General features: G+C 42.2%; 2 protein-coding genes across 7 annotated transcripts in view; one reads left to right on the top strand and one right to left on the bottom strand.

Moving 5' to 3' along the window:
• Positions 1-25,319, bottom strand: part of GRAMD2B (GRAM domain containing 2B) — a 73,066-nt gene that overhangs the window by 33,099 nt on the left and 14,648 nt on the right. For 2 of the 6 annotated variants that reach the window (XM_020290104.2, XM_076008330.1), the window contains exon 1: positions 641-3,920. The exons of 3 other annotated variants lie outside the window; for them this stretch is intronic. In XM_020290104.2, the coding sequence (XP_020145693.1) occupies positions 641-911 (271 nt within the window). In that variant the 5' untranslated portion in view covers positions 912-3,920. Of the gene's footprint in view, positions 1-640; positions 3,928-25,319 lie in introns of those variants that run through there. One more of the 6 variants, XM_076008326.1, reaches the window with a different exon arrangement.
• Positions 21,723-22,197, top strand: LOC105854891 (NADH dehydrogenase [ubiquinone] iron-sulfur protein 5-like). The gene has a single exon (XM_076008331.1). It carries the CDS (start codon positions 21,775-21,777, stop codon positions 22,093-22,095), a length of 321 nt encoding a protein of 106 aa, XP_075864446.1. The 5' UTR covers positions 21,723-21,774; the 3' UTR covers positions 22,096-22,197.

The following is a 25,319-nucleotide window of genomic DNA, read 5'->3' as shown; positions in this document are numbered from 1 at the left end:
TTTTAAAATCTTTTTTTGAGACAGGGTCTCTCTCTGTCACCCAGGCTGGAATGTCATAGCGTGATCATAGCTCACTGTGGGCTCAAACTCCTGAGCTCAAGTATTCCTCCTGCCTCAGCCTCCTGAATAGCTAGGATTATAGGCACTTGCCATGGCGCCTGGCTAGTATTTTTGTAGAGATAGGGTCTCACTATGTTGCCCAGGCTGGTCTTGAATTCCCAGCTCAAGTGATCTTCCTCCCTCAGCCTCTCAAAGTGCTGAGATTACAGGCATGAGTCACTGAGCTTGGCCCCATTACTATTTTAATTTGTACTTCTCTTCTTATGAGTAAGGTTGAGTATATTTTCACATATTTAAGAGCTTTTTAAAAATTTCCTGTTTTTATAGCCAAAGGGCAAATGTTAAAAGAAAAAAAAATTTCCTGTTTTATGAATTAGCTATTTCCATATGTTCATTTTGCCAATTTTTCTAATGGGTTGGTGGAGACATTTAGGAAAAACAATTCTTATCATAACTGCATCACAGATTCTTGGCAACATCCTAGAATTGACTTTTTAAATAAATTATCTTAAACATTTGGGGAAAAGTGGATATTAGGGGTTAGAATGACATGAAAATAAAATATTAACGTCAAACTAACTTTTTTTGTTGTTGTAGAGCGACTTGCTGGCACATAGATAAAGGAATGGCAAAAGCACAGTATTCTTTGACTTCAGCAAAGCCTTCAGTGAAATCCGACAGGATTCCAGTTCAGATGCAGAATGGGAACACAAACGTGACTGTCTCTCCTTTCTTTCTAAGGCCCCTGAAATGAGTATTTGTAAAAGAAGTAATAATCCTGCTACAATATAGTGGAGGGAAAGCATCAACAAACGAGTGATTTCCCCAAATTTCTGTAAAATGGAAAGCATAAAGTGAAGGGTGACATTTACTCATGGGTAAAGGAAGCTGCAGTGCAGAATCCCGGCACCGATGAGGGATGACAGAATAGGGATCTGTTTGTCAAAAAGTCCAATGAGATGCTATAGTAGGAGTAAGTGAGAAGTTGCTGAAAACATTAGATTTAATTAAAGGTGTACCTGTGAGAAATCTTTGACACCCCCTTCCTTCAATGGCAGGCAGTCAAGAGCTTGGCACAAGAGGGAAAAACATCAGAAGGGTCATCACTAAAAAAACCTGAACAACTTAGGTGTAGAAAACCAGGGTACCTATTAATAGTATGGGGGACAGAGCCCCAGAGTAAATCCTCCACCTTCCGTTTTGAGTAAGGTAGTCCTCAAAGTGCCAACTCCCTATCCATGAACGTACAAAGATCCGGGACAGCTACTCAGATCCGGGACAGCTACTCCGTCCCTTATTCTTTTTGTTCTAGTACCTCGTTCTTAAATATGAAATAACAACCAAGGATTGCTAGATCTTAGAAGAAAATCTGAAGTCTGAAAGAAAAGACCAAGATAAACCAATAAAAAAGTAAAATCCCGGGGAACCTGACTTTGATGAACAGAAGAAGACTCAAGAGAAACAAGCAAATATGAAAACAAAACTCCAAACCTCATCAGTATCTTCCTTAGATATGTCAGAGAGAAGATAGCACCCAGAAGACAGAATCGCATCATGATGGATCCTTTTCATGGCCTGCCAGGCACTCAAGGAGCTGCCCCGTACCGTCCCCCACATGTCCCCGTCCCGTCCCCGGGACTGTGGTCTCCTTCACTCACCCGCGCCTGCCACACTCCCAGCTCCGAGAGAACCCTGGGCACTGGCTGCTGCCTCTGCCCTGGACACTCTGCCTTCAAGTCTTCCTTCTAATGCACCTGCTCAATCAATGAGACCTATATATTCAACCAAAGAAGGCAAAGCAGCAAGGAAGCAAAGAAGATAGCATCAAGATATACAAGTTCAAAAAGAGAAAAGGGAAAAGGGGAAAACAAGACATATCAGTCAGGCACTTCTGTACCAAATGCACAGGCCTTCTACACAGAAAACAAAGAGGGGAAGGGAAGACATTGTTAAAGAAAAAAGGGAGGTAAAAGGGCAGAGGTTACGAATTTCTTATTCTAAAAAGTGAGGAGTTAAAGAGATTTAGGTTGAGGTATTATTATTTAACGAGACAAATGCAAGCCTGTAGGAGCTAGAAAGAGTGTTCCGCCTATTTAAAATGGGGAGTAGGAAGAAATGAGGAAGGGAGTTAGTATAAGTGAGTTGATTCTTTTCCATCAAAACAGGAGGTTGAGAGATAAAGCTTAATAAAGCAAGAGAGTGCAGGATACACATTTTCTTTTCTTTTTTTTTTTAACAGATAATGAAGTAACTACAATTAAATTCAGGCACAGTTAAGTGGCAGCTACTTAGGAGGCAGCTGGGAGATGGGAGAGGTGGGGGTGAGTTCATAACCAAGTTTTAATGCACAGTATTATTTTGGTAAACATCTAAAATTTTAAATAATCTTTATTAATGTCCTTGTAGAAAAGATGGAAAATACAGAGTAGATAATAAAAATGGGCAGATTTACTATCTTCAAATGTTTGAGCTCTTACTATGTTTAAAAGCTAACACCAGATTCTATGTTCTCAAGGGACTTAGCCTTTATTGTGAATTTTAGTTTAGCACATAAAGAAAGAACAAAACAGGTCGCTAGGGTTATCTGCCACCAAGATAGTGTCTAAGGAATCCAGAAATCTCTTCTAATTGTAAAGAGGAGACTCGGGGAGCTGCATGGAAGCAGCAGCATCACATCGTGTGCAGGTGGGTGATCTGTCTCATTAGCAGAAACAAAGTGTGGCTGTCAGAAGTATATTTCAGTATAAGAAACCAGAAATGTAAATTATATTTCTATTTGTTGTATAAAACAGTAAAGAGAAAACGGCTCCTCAGATTGGAAAAATCAAAGCCTTCCCTTACTGCATCTCTGCCGTTGGTGCCGCCTCTCCGCCCAGGGCACGCTGCAACTACGCAGCGTTTATTGTGGAAGGATCGAGATTTGAGCCGGGGCCATATAATTGGGTTAGGTAGCAATATGAGAAATGCAAGGAAAAATATGCAGGCAGAAGCAAAAATATGCAGGTGAGGGAAACTCACACTCCTACAAGAACACTGAGCAGTTTGGTTGTTGTTTTTTTTAAGAGTACAGGCAGCAGAAACTAGGTTGTTGTGAATTTTGATTCCTAATCAAAGAGGGCTTTGCTTTTAGACTTCATTTGATTGGCAGTAGGGATTAACTGAGGATTTTTAAACAGAAGGAATGAAATGACGAGATACCGAGTGCCTGGGATTTTCCACGTGTGCATCATGGGGCCTGAGGAGACGCGTGCTTCTGGAGGAGTCTGCCCAGGCAGGGCACAGGAATGGGGGAGAAAATGGAAAGGCAGGTAGCAGGTGCATCTCAAGGCAAGAGGTGGAGACTGCCCTGGATAACCCAGAGCGACACTGCGGTGGGCGGCGAGCGCAGGCAATGCAGAGGAATGTCCAGCAACTCCAAGGTTGTCGGGGGACGGAGCGGAAATGCAGTTTGCTGGGAAGGATTTTGCAAATCTAGGTTTAGATATACTGTGTTTCCCTGAAAATAAGACAAGGTCTTATATTTATTTTTCCTCAAGAAGATACCCTAAGCCGGGCGCAGTGGCTCATGCCTATAATCCTAGCACTCTGGGAGGCCGAGGCGGGCAGATTGCCCAAGGTCAGGAGTTCAAAACCAGCCTGAGCAAGAGCGAGACCCCCGTCTCTCCTATAAATAGAAATTAATTGGCCAACTAATATATATAGAAAAAATTAGCCGGGCATGGTGGCGCATGCCTGTAGTCCCAGCTACTTGGGAGGCTGAGGCAGGAGCCCAGGAATTGGGAGGTTTCTGTGAGCTAGGCTGACGCCATGGCACTCACTCTAGCCTGGGCAACAAAGTGAGACTCTGTCTCAAAAAAAAAAAAAAAAAAGAGAGAGAGACACCCTAGGGCTTATTTTCAGGAGATGTATTATTTTTTTTTAAGTACAGTACAACAATCTACATTTATTCAAATATAGTGAAGTCGTCTTCTTCTGGAACATCATCATAACTCTCTAAACTCTGAATTCCATCCTGAATTTCTTGTGACTCTATTTCCTTTAGAACCATTGGCCCCAATCTCTCCCGTCCAGCACTAGAGCTCTCATGGGACAGATGAGAAGGGCTGCTCGTCTTCTTTCCCGCTCTGCGACAAAATGCATGGGTCTGCGACGAACTGCATGGGTCTGCAGATGTGCTGCGCAGCCACGCCCGTCACTAGGCCTTATTTTCGGGGTAGGGCTTCTATTGCGCACATGCTTAGAAATCCTGCTACAGCTTATTTTATGGGTAGGTCTTATTTTCGGGGAAACACGGTAATAGACATATATTGATAATAGGCATAAAAACTACCTAAAGAACCAAAAGAAATCAACAATAAAAGAGCATCTGACTTTACAGGGAGTTCTGCCAGTATGGAAACTAATTCCATTGAGTCCCGCACGTTGCCACTGCAAAGAGTAACACCCCCATGTGGGCAGCTACCGGGGCTGCAGCAACGGCGTGGCAGAGGCCACCATCTGGCGCCACTGCATCTTTAACCTGCTCTTGGAGTGCCCCTCTGTTCTCACTGACATGCACAAGGCAATCATCAGCAGCTTTATCTCTCCCCCTAATTCTGTCTTCCTAAAATACCACTTTTCTTTCAAAGCCTAAGGCAACTCACACAATGCCAAAAAGCATTTAATTGTCATTTAATTCTGATTCTGAAGGGGTAGAAACCCAACTCAAAGTAGCTTATCTTAAAAAAACAACCCAACAGCCCCCAAAGGCTGTTGTGGCTGCTTTAAGATGAAGCCAACAGCAGAGAACAGCTGCAGCTGCAGGAGTTTCCTTTCCACCCCAGCACGCAATGATCTCCAGTCCCGCTTAAGTCTTCGGGACATCAAAGCGCGATTCATCCTCCAGAGACTCCCCTCCATTACGTCACGCCGCCCCACAGCCAACAATGGCTTTCTGTTGAGCACCAGACTGAGGCATTTGGACGTGAGCCAAGACCCTCTAGAGAGTCACAACCTCCCTCTACCTTCAAAAAGAATCCTCCATTCCAGCCATCTTAGCCTTCTCACTGTGGCCTTGCCCATATCGTGCCATCCCTCCTCTGTGCACTGGCTCTCTGTTCTTCCAGCCGGGAATATCCTCTCTGCTCCCTCGCAACTGTCCACAGCTACCGTCATTCTAGACTCAGGACAAGTCCCATGAAGCCCCCTTTGATTTTTTTCCTGGAATTTATGCCCTATTTTTTGCCTTCCTATCTTTGAGTAAGGTTTTCATTCTATTAAAAAGCAGTTATTCCCTAAATATAGCCTTCAGGCCAAAAGCCGCAATCAAGCAGATGTCCTTTACTATATCATAGCTGTATGAAAAGTGTCTCATTCTGACGTTCAGCAATTGCTGGTGGAAGAACTTTAAAATGCAATGAAGATAGAAATTCGAAAAATATTTAAAGTCCCTCCTCCTGATACTGGCCTCCATCTCTTTGTTTTCAATGTCTGGATGTAAGGAATTATGCAATTAATACTTGTTGAGTGTACAACTGGGTATATTTGCAACACAGGACAACAACCAGCATTTTAAATAGGGTTTGGGCTTAAATTTTATCTCAGAACCTACCTGGTAAACTCCTTCCCAAGTGTGGTAGACAAGTCCTATTGGAAGAGGGCCACGTTAGGCTTAGGAGAAAAAGGCCAGTCTTGTCCCTTTCCCCATTGCTGAATCAGCATCGTATGTAAACTTACTTTTCAAACTGGTTATTAATGAGCAATAATTTGGAATCATATGGAAACTTGAAAAAACTGTCTTCACTGTTGGAAGAAACAATAGCAAGCAAAACCATAATCAGACCAAATAACTTCTCAGCAGTGGCATTTTGAGGCCAAGCACAGTTGGAAAACAACAAAGGAAAATAAGAAAATGCATCAAGGAGGCAGCAATCGACATTTCCAATGTCCAGCCAAGGTATATTGATGCTGCTGATAGTGAGTTCTCTTTGGTGATTTACAACCTCAGTGCATAAATATTAGTTTGCATTGCTCAGTACTAAGACAATTTCTAAAAATACATATTGAATATATCTCCTCTAAATTAGAATATAACCTTCTCAGGAGGAGGGACTTTAAATATTTTTCAAATTTCTATCTTCATTGCATTTTAAAATTCTTCTTCCACCAGCAATTGCTGAAAGTCAGAATGAGACACTTTTCATATAGCTATGATATAGTAAAGGACATCTACTTGATTATGGCTTTTGGCCTGAAGACTATATTTAGGGAATAACTGCTTTTTAATAGAATGAAACCCTTACTCAAAGATAGGAAGGCAAAAATAGGGCATAAACTCCAGAAAAAAAATTTAGAGAAAGTATAATATTAACAAATTTTCAGCTATCAGGGTAAATATTCAAAAGATCATAAATATCAAATAAGACTGAAAAGGAGTTCAAGTACTTTAGGAATAAGTATAAATTAAAACCGGATTATGAAGAGCAATATGGTCACTGAGAATACTGTTTTGGAGGTAATACAGGGAAAGAATATGCCCAGTGAAGAACAAACATTTAGGAGTGGTCCCTGTTCTCAATATATTTACAGATGAACTGAACAGTTTAAGCACACACACAGAAAACAAAGCCCACTGCCTTATCAGTGCCATTAAAATCCAGAATAAAGAGTGTTAACTCTTCTCTTTTGGATTTTTCATCATTAAGTAGGGCTTATCATAGAGGAGATTAATTTGGAACCCTGTTTTAAAGGAGAACAGAAGATCAAGGACAGTACAAAATTGGGTGAATTTCATGCAAAAGTCATAAAAAGTTATACAAAGGAGAAAGGAAAGTACAAGTAACTTATATATAGGGAAGACCAAACAGTATAGTACTCTTTTGTAGTATAGTAAGTGAGTGACAGGCGAGAGGAACCACATGAAGAGAATGGCTGCGGTGTGGTGCTTACTGGCAGAGGGATCAGTGTGCAGCTGAGCTGAGGAGTTCTGAATTTAGGAGGGAAAAGCAGGTCGTGTCACGGTTTCCTGAGATGTGGCAGTTTATGAAAATGATACTCATAAGAAAATTATTGTATGCCTTCGGTAGATGGTTTTGCAAGAGAGTAACTTCAGGGAGAGCTGGTGCTATGGTCTGAATGTTTGTGTCTCCCCCACATTCATATGTTGACATCCTAAACCCTACGGTGATAGTATTAGAGGTGGGGCCTTGGGGAGGCGATCAGGTCATGAGGGTCCTTCCTCCATGTGAGGACACAGCAAAAAGACAGCTGCCCATGAACCAGAAAGGGGCTCCACACCAGACACTGAACTTGTTGCTGCCTTGATCCTGAACTTCCAGTCTCCGAACCGTGAGGGGTACATTTCTGCTGTTTATAAGCTAGCCTATCCACGGGTATTTTGTTATGACAGCCTCAGTGGACTAGGGCTTCGGGTTTAGAGGGACTCTTCCAGGAGAGAGAAGGAATGAGGACTAAGTGGTAGGAGAGAAAGGGGATGAGGAGGAGGCAGAGGTGCCTAGAGTGAGCATGACCAATATATATATATTTTTTTTTTACGTCAGAGTCTCATTCTGTTGCCCGGGTGCCATGGCGTCAGCCTAGCTCACAGCAACCTCAAACTCGTGGGCTCAAGGGATCCTCCTGCCTCAGCCTCCCGAGTAGCTGGGACTACAGGCATGTGCCACCATGCCCGGCTGATTATATATATATATATATTTTTTTTTGTTGTTGTTATTGTTGTTTGTTTTTAGTTGTTGTTGTTGTTTGTTTGTTTTTAGTTGTCCAGCTAATTTCTTTCGCTTTGGTTTTTTTTTAGTAGAGACAGCGTCTCACTCTTGCCCAGGCTGGTCTTGAACTCCTGACCTTGAGCGATCCTCGCGCTTGGCCTCCCAGAGTGCTAGGATTACAGGCGTGAGCCACTGTGCCTGGCCTGTTTCTTTATGTTAATACAAATTCCCCTCGAACTAAATTTCAGTTCTCTTGTCTGACCTCAGTAAAATTATACCTGTGATAAGGAAATTTTATTTGGGGAGGTAGAGAGAGAGGGAATATGTATCGTGCCAGAAATACATGTATTTGGCCAGAAGGAAACTTTTCACCTATTAATATCACAGTAACTTTTTAGTTTAAAACAGCCAAACGTACACTAGGGCCATTAAAAACACACTTGGGAGAGAGAAAAGTTTGCTTTTGTTTTGAGGCCCCTCCACTCCCACACGTGCCTGGCCCTCAGCTGAGCGCAGGAGGGAAGAGCTGCCTCTTGTCACCCGGGCATCTGTGCTGACTACAGCCTTTCTTCCCCCTTAGACCCTTCATTTCCCATGGCTCTGTCTTCTGTCCCATGTACGAGGGGGAAAAAGAGATCAAAAGCCAGAGAGAACTAAGAGACCAAGGCACACAGCATTGCAGCAGAGTTAAAAGTTACTACGAGAGTCCAAAACAGCACTAGAGAATGCCCCAGACTTTGCTTCTTTCTCACTCGAACTCGGCTTGCTACTTCCTCCGTGTCCCGTATTCCGACCTCGGGTTGGGCGCGAGCGCTGCGTGCTCACAGATGCACACGCAGCCACCTCCCCGCAGCCGGCTCGGGCTTCACGCTCAGCCGCGCCGAGTGACCACACGGCCGGGGCATCATGGAGTCACCAGCACGCAGGCAGACTCTCTGCTTAAAGGCCACGTGTTATTAAAGCTCACTGTTCCTTTTTAAATAAAAAATTAATGGGACTCAACTTCCAGAGAAGAGATTGTCACTTCTGAAAAGTGGGATACTGTATATTAGAGAAAATAGTTTTCTGTAAAGAGCTTTGATTTAACCAAAACACTCCCAAAGTAGACACACGTAAGGAAAGAGCAGTTCACGCCCTCCCATGGCAAAACAATAAGAGTATAGTTTTAATTATATCAAATTATAAGTGAGGTTTCAGAGTGTTAATGTAATCGATGTAAGAACTGAATGTCTCGTCTGTATTTACTTTTCCCCAGAATATATACCTGTATTTTGTACAGATTAGTGTCAATAATATGGAATTATTCCATATTTTTATTATATAATATAAAAATATAATGTAATACTATTATATATTGTTTATATGTATCAAAATATGAATTGAGGAACTAATGAAAACTTCTCACTACTATTGAACTACATTTACCCCAATCTTATAAATACAACTAACTTGTACAGGATAGAAGAATTAGATTTGGTGCAATTTATACATGACAATTAGTACCTCCTTCAAGGAAATAAGCAGTGACTCTAAACAGATTTTAATCTTTTATTTGACATCCTTATGTCCTTAATTTCCCCCCCCCAAACATGCATTGTCTCTACACTGAAAATATACTGCTTGGAAAACACATCCGTGCCTCCTCCGTCTGCCTTGCCACCCCTTTCTGCGGGATGCTCCGATGGCTCTATACTTGCATTGTGCTCTGCTGTTTTCAAAGAGCGCTCACACCCACGGCGCCATGATACCACACTAACCCGCATGCCAGCCTTCTGAGCAGGCATGTAAGAAAGGTGCTACCCCCGTCTCCCAAACAAGGAAACAAAGATGAGCGTGTTGAGGCCCACAACCCAGCCTCAGCGACCAGAGGCTCCGTTACTCTCAGGCGTTGACTACTAATAGCTTTCTCTCCACAAGCCCAATCAGACGCCAGACTCGTGGAGTTTTACCTACTTAAATAGTTTCTAGGTAAGTCCTTTTTCTTTCTTTTTTTTTTGTGAGTCAGAGTCTCACTGTTGCCCAGGCTAGAGTGCGTCAGCCTAGCTCACAGCACCCTCAGTCTCCTGGGCTCAAGCGATCCTGCTGCCTCAGCCTCCCGAGTAGCTGGGACTACAGGCAGGCGCTGCCATGCCCGGCTAATTTTTCTATATATTTTTAGCTGGCCAATTGATTTCTTTCTATTTTTAGTAGAGATGGGGTCTCGCTCTTGCTCAGGCTGGTTTTGAACTCCTGACCTTGAGCGATCCGCCCGCCTTGGCCTCCCAGAGTGCTAGGAAGGTCCCCTCTTTTTCTTTCTCTAGCTTGGTTGGCTTAGCTAGGGTCCTCAGTGCTCCTGCCTGGACCACGCTATGCCTCCCTACCTCACTTCAGCTCTGGGTCGCGCCCCTCTGCCGTATGGAAGGTCACTTTGCCCCGTGCTCTTCGAGGAGCCCAACATGAGCACAGCATCCCGCCCGGTGCCCCTTTGCTTCCCCAGCGCCCTCGGGAGGGCTGCGGACGAGCACAGCAACAGCCCTCTGCCGTGTAGAGCTCCTCCCGCTTTCAGGCCCGGCACCCTCCGCTCGGGTCGCCATGCCGTCGCCGTGGTCCCCAAAGCAGTTTATCTTTCAAGACTTAGCTCTGGCCGTGGTCACCTCCTACAGGAAGACTTCCCCAGCTCCCTTTGGGTCCCAAGGACTGACCTTTCCCTTTTTCATACTCCTTCCCAATATCCTATAAGGAATGATTATCGTGGCAACTCTATCACTTTAATATGGGGGTTCCTAAAAATTATGAGCTGGCTATTATTTACCTTCCTCAGCTTCGGCCACGAGCCCTGGAGGGCAGCTTCCTGGCCTCATCATGCCTCTGTGTCCCTACAAAGGCGCTCAGTCCATTGCGTGTTCCTTACACCAGCTCTGAAGGCCAGGTTTCCGATTTCTAGCCTGCAGCTGTTTTTCTGGCTACACCAGACAGCATAAATAGCAACAGGAACGATGTGCCTCACTTGGAATTCCTGGGCTTGGGAGACTGGCAAGGGGAAGCCCAGGACAGCTTGCTGCTGGGGCTTGGATCCTGTCCCAGCAGCCTCAGACTGAGCAGTGAGGGCGGTTCTGGTGAGGCAGCAGCTTGCCCTTCCCGTTCCTCCAAACACAGACCAGACAGATCCACCCGTCCTGGTGGTGGGCACAGAAGGGACATTCCCACCGGGGAGCTCTACCATTGCTTCCCGAGACTGGGTGAACGGCGGCGCGGTCTGCCCGCTTACTCAGGCCAGACGATCTCATCGTCAAGGCCGGGAGGGGCCGAGACGCCTTAGCTCGCTTTACTTCGCTACTGTTTAAAGGGCAACGCTAAGTATTGCAGATCCCAAGAATCCAGAAGAAAACAGGGTTGCTTTGTCCATTTTACGCCTTTTTGGAAATGGAGAAGGTTCTAAGAGAAGATTCTCTATTGCATGAGCTGGGGCTTCCTCACAGCAGCTCAGCGCCCAGTTTCTGGGAGTGGCATCTTCCCCAGGGACGCCTGTCGTATTTCAGTGTCTCGGGAAGGCCCTGGCTGCCCTCGCCCCACCCCAGGCCCTCCCTCCACACCTGCGGCGCTGCTCTCTGCCAGACCCTATCCGGATCCAGAAACACAGACACAGGCTTTCCCCACCCCATCTTTGGAAGCTTTGGGGGAAGAACCTGGGGGCGTTTCCGTGTGCGCTGCAGCGAGCGCTGCTGGTGAGAGGGGCAGTGGCAGCGTCCGAACATCAGTCACGGCTCCCGCTGGGTTCCGTTAGAACACTCAGCCTGGTCTACTTTTTGGGGTCAATACTAAATTTACAGAATAGCTAAGGCATTAAGGGTATCCATTTATTTTCATAAATGGTTTTAAAAATTTTAAACCACTTACTACGAACATTTTCTAACATACACAGAAGTAGACAAGGCATTGGAAATATTATAACCAAGCCAGTTTGTTTGTTTCATCTACATTCTTGCCCACTACTCCCACCTATTTCTTTTGGAGCAAATCCAAGACAACACTATCTTTCCACCTGTAACTACCACAGTGTGTAGTGTAACGTAGTATCAACCTAAAAAGATTAAAATTTGTAACTGATTTTTAAAAACGGAGTGAAATCTAGGTGTTCTTCAGGGACGGTATTAGCACTACGTAGTAGTATTTAAGACTAAAGCATTTCTATGCACACTGCTGGATATTTGGGTGCCCAGCAGGGCACTGGGAGGGTTCCTGTCCCTGCACTAGTCCACAGGGCTCCCGCCAGCGTGGCGACGGGAAGCACCCACTTTGACATCACCAGGTACCGGAGTCCCTTTTTCTTGTGGCCCTGCCTGTGCTGGCTGTCCTGGAGAGAGGAAGAAACAGAAAATGATATTCCCAAATCTCAACACCTGAGTCAGATTAGGCTTTCTTGAAGATGAAGAGAGATTCCTAATTACATGGGTCAGCATAAAGCGAGTTGTAATTACGAACAGAACACATCAAAGCGGATGGCTGCCTGACCCCGGTGCGGTGAGGGAGCCACGCCCGGGCCGTCGTGCCCACACTCCGGCTGCTCCCCTTGAGTACCCCAGGGGCAGTGGCGAGGGAAGCTGAGCAGCACAGACCTGGGTGGTGATGTGGCGGCCGGGCCACCCACTTCCTCTGGCCCGTCAGTACCGTGCGTCAGCAAGGCCTCGGGCCGGGCCGGCCTCGAGATTGCCTGGGCTCTCACGTGGACATGCTCACTGGTCTCAGAATTCGCAGGGTTAGGTCAGACCTCCTGAACACAGAAAAGTGACAATTCTGTACTGATCTACAAATGAGCAGTGTGTGGGCTTGAAGCAAAATCACAGAGGCAAAGATCAGCGCTCTCAAAATGTATTATATTCTCATAAACATTCTCAGAAGCATAAACATTGACAAATTCCTCAAAAGTTACCTGTCCCCTTATTCATGCAAGAGGTTCTTGCCAAACCTTAGAACAAAACCTACAGCCTACAGAATTCTGTTCACGAAAAACAGCTCCTCTCTAACAACTCCCAACCTTTCCTTGAATGGCTTCGGATGGCAAACGGACAGGCTGCCTTAGAAAGGGCACCAAAGCAACCACTTTGCTAACTGGGGGCCAGCTTGTTTTACGGCGGACATCTGCAGAGCGTGGCTTGCTCAGTAGTGGAGATAATGGGAAGGGCTCTTCTCTGTAGCGTCCATAAATTCCCCAAATGCCCCCTCTCGTGTCCCTCTCCCCCAAGGTGCTCCACCTAGATTTCTTCTGAATAATCTTCTCTGGAAAAGGCAGGCCAGGGCTGGTGGCGGTGGTAGTGGTGGTATAGTGTTGGAAGCCATCTGTATCTTTTACAGCTCAGTTTTCTGTTACGACTCTAACATGAACGTAGGAGTCACCCATGGAGTGTTTCTGTCCCAGCCGGGGGAAAGCCCGTTCTACAGAGCGTAGACAGCAAAGGTATTGTGCAGGTAAGTCATCAACTATGTCAACACGGTCTGGCAGAGCTGTAGGTGACTGGGCACAGGGTGTCTTTGAAGACGGAGGGGAGGGAGGCGCGAAAGAGGGTGCTGGGGAAACGTGAAGCCTCAAGGCTCGGCCTGCAGGGCCCCATTTCCTTCTAACTGATTAATAGGGGCCTGGCTCAGCACAGAAATACACAGACTGAAACAACGCTTACCAAAACCAGGACTGAAAATACAAAAAAGGTTGAAGAACTTTTCTCTCCTCCATTAAGGGTCATTTCAGGTGTGCCTGAGCCACACAGTTTCTGAAAGATCAGTCTTTGCACTCCATAAATTAGTGGTTCTCAAAGTGTGGCCTAAGAACCTTCTATGTCAGAACCACCCGGGCATGGAGTGAAGGGGCTTATAAAACTGCACTTAGCCCTGCTTCAGACGTTTTTAAGACTTAAGTCTTACACCCTCTAAAATCTTGGAACTACAGAGGCAAGTGCCAACGAAGCCAAGATTACTGGGCCAAGTGGGAAGCAAATCAATTACTTTTGTTTCTTTCATCTGGAAATGTTTAAGGGGTGCTGGAAGAGAAGGGTAAATTTGTCAGCACAAACCAGTAATACTGGAAGAATAATCCTCATTAATGATGAATCTGTAATCATACTTTCAGGAAAGAAGTTCCTATTTAGTCAGTACTGACTTTGGATAATGAGATACATTATCCATAATCAAAATATGGACCACGTTTAGGTTTCCTTTGGGAGATACAATTAATCATGGTTTTTGTTTTATTTTTTGCTATGATCTGTGGTTGTCAAGGTTTCTACGATGAGCTTCTTAGAATCATAGATGGTAATTTTTTAAAAAGTTCTTTGAAAAAGAGGAAGAATAGGGACCATATTTGACTTTGAGATACCAGTTACGCATGATATCTTAAGCCAGCACAGATTTCAAGTAAATTTTTAGGGAGGGATTTTGAGCAGGAGGCAAACAGAAAATTCTAGAAGTTTTATAATACATAAATATAAATACACCTTGGGAAATGCATTTTAAGTGGGGGTTTGAATGACTTTGTTTCAAAATCATGACTGATATAAGTATTTGGATAAAGTCAGTAGGGGAGATGAGATTAGGAATCAGTGGGTTATGTGCTAAATTCGAAATCCTATGTTTTCACTTTTGCTTTGCCTGGTATTCAGTGGGACAGTTAACCTTCCTGATGAAGTACCTTTATAGACACTGGAAATAATTCCTTGTCTTAGGATGTTGTGAGACTTTAGTAAAATTCAAAGAGGCTTTACATAAAAAGGCCCATATACAAATATACTAAAACAAGGTTTAAAAACGTGTTTTAGCCAGAAAACAAAGTGTTTTAATTTGAATTGAGAATTCTCAATGCTAGGGAATAGAGGTTTGGCAGACGTATCCTGTGACCATCTCACATCATCACAGTTGTCAGGATTCTCTCTGCTGTCCAGCACTGAAATGCCTGGAATTCCAAAGCATACTTTGTTAAGAGCCTCTTACAAGGTGGTCCATATATTCCTAAGAAAACCCTCATTGGAGGAGCTCTTATCATTAGAATTAAAGCCATATTATCTGTTTCACCTAAACAATTTTACATAGGGACTATCTATAGCAATGGTAATCATGAAATGTTGCTGTGTGTCAGCAATTATTTATGGTTTTCCCAGTGTGCATGCTCAAATGGCATAAATGAAGAGAAGTATGGGAAGAAGAGTAGAAAGGCAGGGAGACAGATGCCCACTGACTGTCCTTTGAGCACCTGCATACAAATTTCAGGCTGTGAGAGACTGGGAACAATCAATGAAGCAGTGTTACAGCCACGCAGCAGAGAAGGGACCCTGGGTCCATCCTGAACACAGTCCTGAACGGCCTGCTTTCCTCCTCTGAACCCATGGAGGCTGTGTGTGCGCAGTTTTAAGCAAGCTACAGCCGATAGCCCACATGCTATCTGTGCACCTAATTTCATAGTGTGACCTGAGACCTAGTTTCAGGGTCGATGATTACAACTTTAGAAAGTTGTCTTCATGCTGTTACATTTCAAATAAGCACAACTAATGGTATTTTAATGTCTAAAAGGCATCAATCTCCTCTATAAAGCAGGGAATCTTAAGTTTAAGGAAAAATATATAAAATTATGTTTTTATAGAGTATTTTTTCCTTTGCCATGACAACTTATACTCAGTCTAGAAAATCCAAATAATACCAACAGTATAACAACACAAAATAAGAAAACACAATTTAGAGAATGCCACCTTTTTTTTTTTTTAACATTCTGGTGAATATCCAGGCCTATTGCAACAAATAGAAATAACAATATAGGATTTTATATAATAGCATCAGGTTATACATATCTTTACCAATTTACAAAAAAATTAAAAAATCAAAGATTTTACTGAGGCCGGGTGCGGTGGCTCATGCCTGTAATCCTAGTACTCTGGGAGGCCGAGGCGGGTGGATTGCTCAAGTTCAAGAGTTTGAAACCAGCCTGAGCAAGAGTGAGACACTGTCTCTACTAAAAATAGAAAAGAAATTAACTGGCCAACTAAAAATATATAGAAAAAAAAATTAGCCAGGCATGGTGGTGCATGCCTGTAGCTCCAGCTACTCCGGAGGCTGAGGCAGGAGGATCGCTTGAGCCCAGGAGTTTGAGGTTGCTGTGAGCTAGACTGACGCCACGGCACTCTAGTCCAGGCAACTGAGTGAGACTCTGTCTCAAAAAAAAAAAAAGATTTTACTGAGACTATTCTACTCTCATGAACAGAGATAAACGCCATCTTTATGCTGCAAAATATTCTACTGTATTAATGTGTAGTTTATTAATCTAATCCAGTATTAATGGTCCTTTGTAGTGCCTTATTTTATTGTCACACACAATTTTTTATCTTGGTCAAATCTACCAATCTTTTCTTTTATAATTTCTGAATTTAATTTTATGTATAGTAAAACCATGTATAATAGTTCTTGTTTTCTTCTAGTATTTTTTATGGTTTCTTTTTCTGTCCTTAAATACTTGATCAATGAGGAACTTATTTTAATTATGGAGTAGAATAGGGTTCCAATTATAATTTTTCCCAAATGACTAATCAGTTGTCCCATTTCTCCCCCACAGATTTGAAAATGCCTTCTGATAATTTGGATTTCCTTCTGAATCTTTGTTAGGATACCTTTATCATGACAGCTACAGAGCTATCTTTCTATGATTCATATTTAGCCTGGATATTTCTGAATGCTTCATTCTTTCAGAAGAATTTCAGAATCACTCTGTAATGTTTTCTCAAGAGAGTCATTGACATTTTGTTTGAAGTAGCAGTGAACTTTAAGGAATACTTTATAAGTTTTCGTTCTGAAGAAGGTAAACTTCATTTATTCAAGTTGTCTCCTTTAGTAGGTATATTGTTTTACTTTAAGACCTTTTAAATTTATATCTGGGTGTATTTTGATTGCTTGCCTGTACCTCTTTCTCCCATTTATTTTAATAACTTGTTATTGTCAGTAAGTAAGGTAAATGATATTTACAATTTTTTTCTGGTAATCAGTCAACTTACTGAATACTCTTATTTCTAATTGCTTGTGTGTTAGTTCACTTGAGTTTAAAAAATATAATCAGTTTTTACCTCTACTCAACATACAGAAAGTCCAACCTCCTGCAGGATACTCTCGAACCACTGTCTCTAATTTTCCTTATTTCCTTTATCCTCTGAAATACTTCCCCTTTCTTGAGGACTTTGACATTGGGCTCTTTAATGTCCGTGTGGACAACATCCAACAACCTGGCTTTAGCACCAGTGACCTTTACTGCCGTTTCACATAAACCCCTCACTGCGACTGCCTCACTTTCTTGACTGCTCCAGTTGCTCTGTACAGGAATCTTTTCTGGTCAACATGTCATCTCTCACGCCCCCACTGTCTGCCTGTAATCCGTTATCTTTCTAATTTCCATCTGTCGCCATTCCCACCACCTGTGCCTCTCAGCCTCAGAGACGGCACCAGTCCCTGATATTTCCGTCCCCAGGCCCTATCACCCCCTTCTGGACTTTACTTCTTTCCTGAGGTAGTTCAGACCATATGTGTGATTGGACACCCTCAATTCTCGATCATGCCTGTCGTCTGCCATACACTCAGCATAACCCCCGCCATCAGCTCAAAATTAGCCTTTACAACTTCCAATCCCTGGATTCTGAGCATGTTGAAGGGGGAAAATTAGTCTTTATTGTGGTTTGGAGCCTTTGCTGTCAGCTGAGCCCTCAACAGCCCTTGGCCGTCCCCTTTCCTATTCCCTTGCTCGTGTTCCAAACACTGTCTGTGCTCCTCAAACCCCTAACGGAACACAACTCATCTTTCTAGAAGAAAAGGCCCATGTCATGATGTCAGTAAAAAACCCTGAGATTTGAAATTCTAAGATGAGAGCAGCCATGTTTCCCAGAACTACACTTACCTATATCTGCATCTACTACATCTATTCATTCCTCCAGTTTCAGAAGGCAAGGTCTCTCTTATTCACGTTCAAGCTCATTTTCTGACAGGTCTGGGCTTTTTCTATCAGCTATCAGACGTGCCACATTGCCATCTCCCTTTCTGCTGGCTCTTTCTCCTAGGTTACGTACTATAGGCTCTCTCATCTAAAAGACAAAACCTTCCATGGACCACACTCAGCTAGTAATTTCCTCTCTCTCTTTGCTTCCCAGCCAAGCCTCTTGAAGCCACAGTCTGTCTACACATGCCATGTCTGCTTCCTCACTTCCCACTTTCCCAGTCCCCTGCAGTCGGGCTCCCATGCCCATCACTCCGCTAAAATTTCTCTGGCCAACTTCACTGGTGATTTCTATATTACTAGATGCCAAGGGGACTTCAGTAGCTCTCTTATGGCTACCCGTGGCTATACTTGCTACTGTTGACTATCTTTTGGGGTTCTCCTTTCCTTGTTTTTTTCATAATTCTATTCCTCTGTTTTATTTTGTTTGGTTGTTTTTGTTTTGTTTTGTTCTCTGCTGGGCTATGTATTCCCCATCACCTTTGTGGCCTCTTCTTTTTTTGACCTTCATTCCAACATAGGATCATTCCCAAGTTCTCTCTTTGGTTCCCTACTCCTCTCTCCCTTGGAAAATTCCATCCACTCTCATGGTTTTAATTGTCACCTATAGGCCAACAATTTCCAAATCCATCTTCCAGCTCTGACCTCAATGCCAATCACAACTTTTATAAAAGGGCATTCATCATTTTAATACCTCAAATCTCAGTTACCTCCTATGCTCCATGGCTTAATATAATGGCATCACAGTCCACAGAGCCTTCCCGAAGAGAGGAACTAAGCTTCACTCTGTCTTCCTCACTTATCAATCCAATCCATCACCTGATCCTTCTAATTTTGTCTCCTCAATATTTGGCAAATCCATTCCCCACCTTTCCCCTACTGGAACAACCTTACCTGGATTGTTTTACAGCTGGCTAATCCCTATTTCCTGCTTCATTCTCCAACACATCTATTTTCACCTCTGCCACTGGAGTGATCTCTAAAAAACTCAGACCTGACTGTATCACACCCCTGGGGAAATCCCTTCAGTGGCTCCCTGCAATGGTTTATGGTTAAACCCAAGCTCCTTTTCACTGCATATAATGTCCTCTGTGACCTTCCTCCATCCTACTGCTCCTGCCTCATGAGTTGCCATTCAATATTATACATTCTGTGTTCTAGTAACATTAATTGGCTTAGGCTGTTTTTTCCTGGTTTGAATGATTTCTGTCTTTTTTGGGGGAGGAGGGAACTAACTCCTATTCCTTCCTCAAAACTTCTCTCAGATATCATCATTTACTCTAAGAGACCTTCACTCAATCCCCACACAGGGCTAGTTTCTTCCCCACTGTTCTCTTAAAATTGTCTGTACATATTCTTATTTGTCACAATAGATGTAAATTCATATTTAATGCCATATTAAGATATTGCTCAAATTATAGCGAAATCTGCTCTAATGATCTTGAGGGCAGGGTCCATGCCTAATATAGCCTAATACCCTATACTATAGTACCTAAAAATAGTCCTCAAAAAATGTGCATGGTGCATGCAATTATTGATATAAGTACTTTGATGAACATAGAGTACATTAAAAATGCTAGTATAATTATTTTTTGTTTGAACACACTCTAGGAAACAATGTTAGTATAATTATTTAGTTGAAGTGAGAAACTAATATCACTTAGTTATTCCCCAATTTCATTTCTAAATTAAAAGGCTTTTTAACTTAAAATTGTATTTTGTATTCAAGTACAATCTGATAATTTTCAGACCTTAAGTATAGCAGAGAAGCTTGTAACTCTATTAGTAATGAATTTGGTCCCCGTTGGTATTATAGGTTTAAACTAAGGTACCCGCTTAGGCACTGGCCATTCTACGATGGCCAGTCCAGAAGGCAGGTGGCAAAGTGGGGTTGTCTGAATGCAATGTGAATGCTGGTATGGATCTATAAATGTGTGACAGGATAGTTTAGGTATATTCCAGTGGCAGTCCTGCCTTAAACAGGTATAAGTTTACCTAAGGAAAGAAATAATAAAATAAAATGAGGTCAAATCAAGTAAGCAAGCAAGGATTCTATTCATATTAAAAAAGCTTTCCCCAGTTTGTTCAGTTGATAGAATTCGTTACACAAAGGCTACAGAAGCATGCAGAGAAGTAGGGCAGTTTCTTCAAAGACTCTTCAGGTTGGAAGGGATCTAACAAACCAGGTCATTCAGCCCTCTCTCTTCACAGAGTAGGAAACTGAAGACCAAAGAGGAGAACGACTTCCCTAAAGTTTCAAAGCAGGGTAGTAGAGCCAAAGCCGGAAGTGAAGAAAAGAGTATAAAGCCAGAGGGGAAGTGAAAAGGGGGCTCCAAGTCCTTCCCCCTTCAGCTCTCTCCACGAGTCCTCCCAGCTCCAACCAGTCAAGCCATAGGAGACCCCTGAGTGCTCATCAAAAACATTCATTTGAACTTTCAAGTATCCTAGCCTTGTTCTTCCCTCTGCCTGGAATAATTTTCTCCCTTCTGCCGTGGTAAATTCTTTCTTATCCATCAACCTCACTTCAGATATCACCTCTTATCCCTGCTCACCCCAAGAAAAAGAGACTGCCTACATCTCTATTCTCATCACATTTGATAACTGCTGTGGAATCCGTATCACGTGGTATTAGCTGTATACGTGTCCTGCTACCTCTCCCGAGCCTGGGAGCTCCTAGAGGGCATCGCACACACCTCACTTCGCCTTGCCTTCCCAGCGCAGAGTAAGAGCTGGGTGAATGCTTGCTGATTACACTGGATTAGAGAAGAGTGGAGACATATACTGACAATGACATGTACTGACAATGCTAAAATCGGACCTCAGATAAAATGGCTGTGTAACACTGCTGTGCTAACGGATCCATTCTGACCAAAAGTCAAGAACAGGAAAATCTGCTTGTCTTTAAGTATGCTCAGGGACTTACTAGGTAGTAGGCCAATCAGCTAACAGATGTTAGCAATCAGGTGACACTTAGGCAAAAATGGAAAGCTTATTGCTGATCATTGACAATTATCATATGGGAAAGTCAAGAGTAGTGCCTTATATACAGTGAAAAAAACCCATTTGGTGTAAAACTATAACATGGGGAGAGGACCTGAAAAAATATAATTTCCATACAATTTCCCATAATGTGCAATGTAGTAGCAGATAGTACAAGAAGACTGTGATAGCTGAATCTTCAGTCCAAACTCATGGAAATTTTTTCAAGAATTATGTTCTCCATAAGATACAGGATATATACTCTTCAAGAAAAAGGCTTTCGATTATTACATCTACATTCTCAAAGTATTTTTTAATGCTTATGCTATGCCAACACCTGTCTAAGTTTATCTATTATAAACACTGAAAAATGATTTTAGGATAGAATAGTAACTATGCAATTTTGCTGTTTTCATCTTGGTTTTGATCAAAAATGATCTTATCCACAGAATGCTTTAAAGGTATTTAAACTATTCTTATCCACCTTATTCACCAAATTTGGCTTCAAGTAACTTCAGGCTGTTTTCAAAACCTCTTCAAAGGAAGAGGATTTGCCAACCTTATGACTATTTAAAGAATTGGCTCCAAGCTTTGAAATAAACTCTGTGAGAAGAATTTTAAAAAGATTTTGCACAATTGGAGCAGTGTTGGAAAAGTTCTTGGGTTCCTTTGGTAACTGCTTTTAAAAAGACAGCATTCACATGCTTTTTAAACAAATCAGTCACATTACTTTATAGATACACTCTGTACTTGTGCAAAGAAACCAACAATGGCTTTTAAAAATTGGAATCTATGAATGACTGCCGTGCAAATCACAATATAATGCTGCAACTGAAAACATTAACTTCTCTATTACTTAGGTTTGAGCATAGGTAAACACACAAGTATCCAAAGAGGAACCTGTGTTTGACAGTAGAGGGAAAACACTGTGCTCAGTTGACAGCTAATCTTGTCTTCTGTAGATCATTAAAAATCCTTTCAATGTGGGGTGATCCTGAAGCGGCGGCCGGCAAAGAAGAGACAAGGACACTGAGGCGTGACGCCATGCCTTTCTTCGATATACAGAAAAGGCTGGGCCTTAACATAGATCGTACGATGGCAGTCCAAAGTGGTGAACAGCCCCTCAAGTTGCCTGCTCGATGCCATGCTTTTGAAAAAGAATGGATAGAATGTGCACATGGAATTGGTGCTATCCGGGCGGAGAAAGAGTGCAAGATAGAGCATGATGATCTCGTTGAATGTCTACTTCGGCAAAAAACGATAAAACGTGTGTGTACCATCCAGAAGCAGCGGGATAAGCTAATAAAGGAAGGGAAGTACACCCCTCCGCCTCACCACATGGGCAAGGAGGTGCCTAGGCCCTGAACGGAGCGGTAACTGATGGCTGGAGGCTGATTTTCATGTTCTCCAATCTTCACTGGAAAGATGATTTACTGAAAACCCCTTTGTCAAATGTGTAAAAATAAAGGATTGCTCCAAAAAAAAACCAAAAAACCTTTCAATGTTAGACTACTGGAAAAGTCCACTGCAGAATGGAAATGAACCTTAGTGTTATAGTTGAGAAAACAGACCTATAAAAGTTAAGAGATCATCTCAGCGATGCATAGACATTTAATGGGAGGTATTTTGCCTTTTGTTCACCCTAATCTGGTGAGGTTGTATAATTAATGATTTTGCGAGGCTGGTTCAGATTAGACTGTCTGCCTTTGAATTTTGGCTTCAACACTTTAACAGCTGTTATGACTTTGGCCAAGTCACTGTCTCTGTTATACATAAAATGTGATGAAAATAGTATCTACCTCATTATATGTGTATCTGTAAGAGCACTTTGAATAGCATCTAACTCATAGCGAGACATTACCTCGTTTTGTCCAAATTTTGATACATTTTCTGCAGCTACCCAGTCTCTTTTTAAAAAGAACATCAAATCTCAAAATGAAATACTTCTTTCCTCTATTCTATTTTCCTTACGGGCAAAGGCTTTCTCTTTTTCATCCTGCCGATCTCTGTGATGCTCAGCACGGCACCCCAGTGCACAAAACTACTCAGCAAATGTCGGCTGAGTACTGCCAAATGCTGCCTTTCTCTGAGCTCATAAGTCATCTATTATTCCCCCATCCTCTAGGATCTGATGAAAGGTCTGATATTTTGTTAGTTTAGAATTCGAGAAAAGATGTTGTGGTTTTTCCTAAAATTTTCAGAAAAGATTCTAATCAATCAAGAATAAACCTAAGAAATCTACCAACTTTACATCAAGACTAGTCCAACTTTACATACTATGGAACTTTGTTATTAAGGGAGGACAGCAGAGTGGGAGAGAAAGAAATACACTCTTGACAGTTTGTACAGGCTCTGGGAGGACCACCTTATATATCATATAAAGCATTCTGCACAATATTTAAGTATTAAATGGATCAAAAGAGGTGTCGTTTTCCAACAAATTATAGAAACAGGATGGTAATAAAAGTTGTCATGATAAATCAGCAGTTTTTCATCACTATTGACATATAACAACTCAATTCCAAATATACCTTTTATAGCACTATACACTAGAAGTTTCAAATAATTTGTAGGAACACAAAATGACTGTATTCAGGTAATAATCCTTAATAGTAAAGGACACAAACACTAGCATACTGTATTTCTGAAGTTCTTCCCAGTTTTTAACTCACTGCACAAGATGGAAGATCTCACTTGAGAAATCTAGAAGAAACATACAGGGACATAATCATATATCTGATATATGTGGACTTCAAGAAAACACCACCATGTATACACAGATCAATATCTTAAGGAAGAAGAGCATGCCAAGACTTCATTGACAAGACATGGATCAACATATGGAGAAGAGGAAGATCATATGGTTTAATGATAAATTAGCATTCTCTTTTCAATATAACTCTATATTTTTTCCCTTTCTCTTTTGTCAACTCTCTTCGGTTCTTTTCCCATCTCTCTACTCATTTTCTCCAACTTCATGCACATTTCCATTTCTCCACCTTGGTCTCTCTTCTTTTGAAACAGGTCTCATCACCACTGTGACCTCGTAATCTTGTTGCTCACAGAGTGGCCCAGATATTGCTACTTCGTCTAATTATGGGCCTGTCTAGGACCATCCAGACTAGAAAAGGGGAACAAAAGAGAAAAGAAAATAAACAATAATTTAGAATGGCTCAGTCAGAAGCCAATCCCTCTATTTAACACTGGGAATCCACTTTGCTAAGCTCATAAGTTGTATTCTGATGGGTTTGTTTATTACTGTTAAAACTGTGCAGTCATTTTATGGGTAGATAACTATTCTGCAAAGGAACTTGGAAAAAAATAGTATATTTGTACCTGCCATATAATGCCTGCCATGTTTTGAGCTCTCCTATGATGTGTAGTCCGGTGCTGTGTGACCACACTTAATCATCAGAGCCACCTCACAAGTTGTTTAATTTTGCCAAGTCCAACACATTTATATGTATATTGGAAGGTGGATATTCTAAAGGGAAACACAATAAATCAACAAAAAACTTGATTCTAGTCTTAAATGATAATAGCATAAGAACAAAGACCAAGAACCTTGGGAACTGTTACCTTTGAGACCAGGAACTCTAAGGTGGGAGAGAAGAAGGCCTTCACTTTTCATTTTATACATATCTATACTGTTTTAATTTTCTAACCTTATACATGTATCACTTGAAAAAATGTCAACACAGATGGGGAAATTATGGTCCAATTCTGTCATTAAAAAAACTGGTGATAAATATTACATGCAAAATTTTAAAAGGTTGTAAAAAAAAAGTACCCAAGTATCACAGCCTGAGCTATCTTTGACATTGTGGTTTGGGGAGTTTTCAAAATCTTAAGTATGAATGTCACTTTGTTAACATTCAACTGGTATATATTGTTAGAAAGTGTCAAGTACTGACCTGCCTTTAAGATGCTTTCAATCTTGTTTCCCCTGCTATGTGAAAGCCCTTTTTCTTAAATCTTAAATACACCATGGGCCCTCATACATTGCTGGTGGGAATGTAAAATGGTACAGCTACTTTGAAAAACAGTTTACTAGTTCCTCAAAATGTTAAATATAGAATTCCCATATGACCCAGCAATGCCATTTCTAGGTATATACTCAATAAAAATGAAAGCATATGTCCACACAAAGACTTACATACCAACATTCATGGCAGCATTATTCATAATAGGCAAAAGGTAGAAACAACTGAAATATTCGAAAGAAGAATAGGTAGACAAAATGTGGTATATCCATGCAATGGAATTCTATCCGTGCAAAGGAATGGACTATTGGGACGTGCTACTTCATGGATAAACCTCACAACATGATGTGAAGTGAAAAAAAAAAAAAAAAGGCAGACATATGGCCAGGTACAGTGGCATGCATCTGTAGTCCCAGCTACTCAGGAGGCTGACGCAAAAAGGTCACTTGAGCCCAGAAGTTCGAGCTATGGTTGCACCTGTGGATAGCCACTGCACTCCAGCCTGGGCAACATAGCAAGACCCCATAAAAAAAGAAGGCAGAGACAATAGATCACATATTGTATGATTCCCAGAAAAGGCAAAACTATAGAGATAGGTAGCAGACG

The sequence above is a fragment of the Microcebus murinus genome, chromosome 11 (assembly GCF_040939455.1).
Source record: "Microcebus murinus isolate Inina chromosome 11, M.murinus_Inina_mat1.0, whole genome shotgun sequence".
Taxonomy (NCBI): domain Eukaryota; kingdom Metazoa; phylum Chordata; class Mammalia; order Primates; family Cheirogaleidae; genus Microcebus; species Microcebus murinus.
The sequence above is the reverse complement of the archived record's forward strand: the minus strand, read 5'-3'. Positions and strand labels throughout refer to the sequence as shown.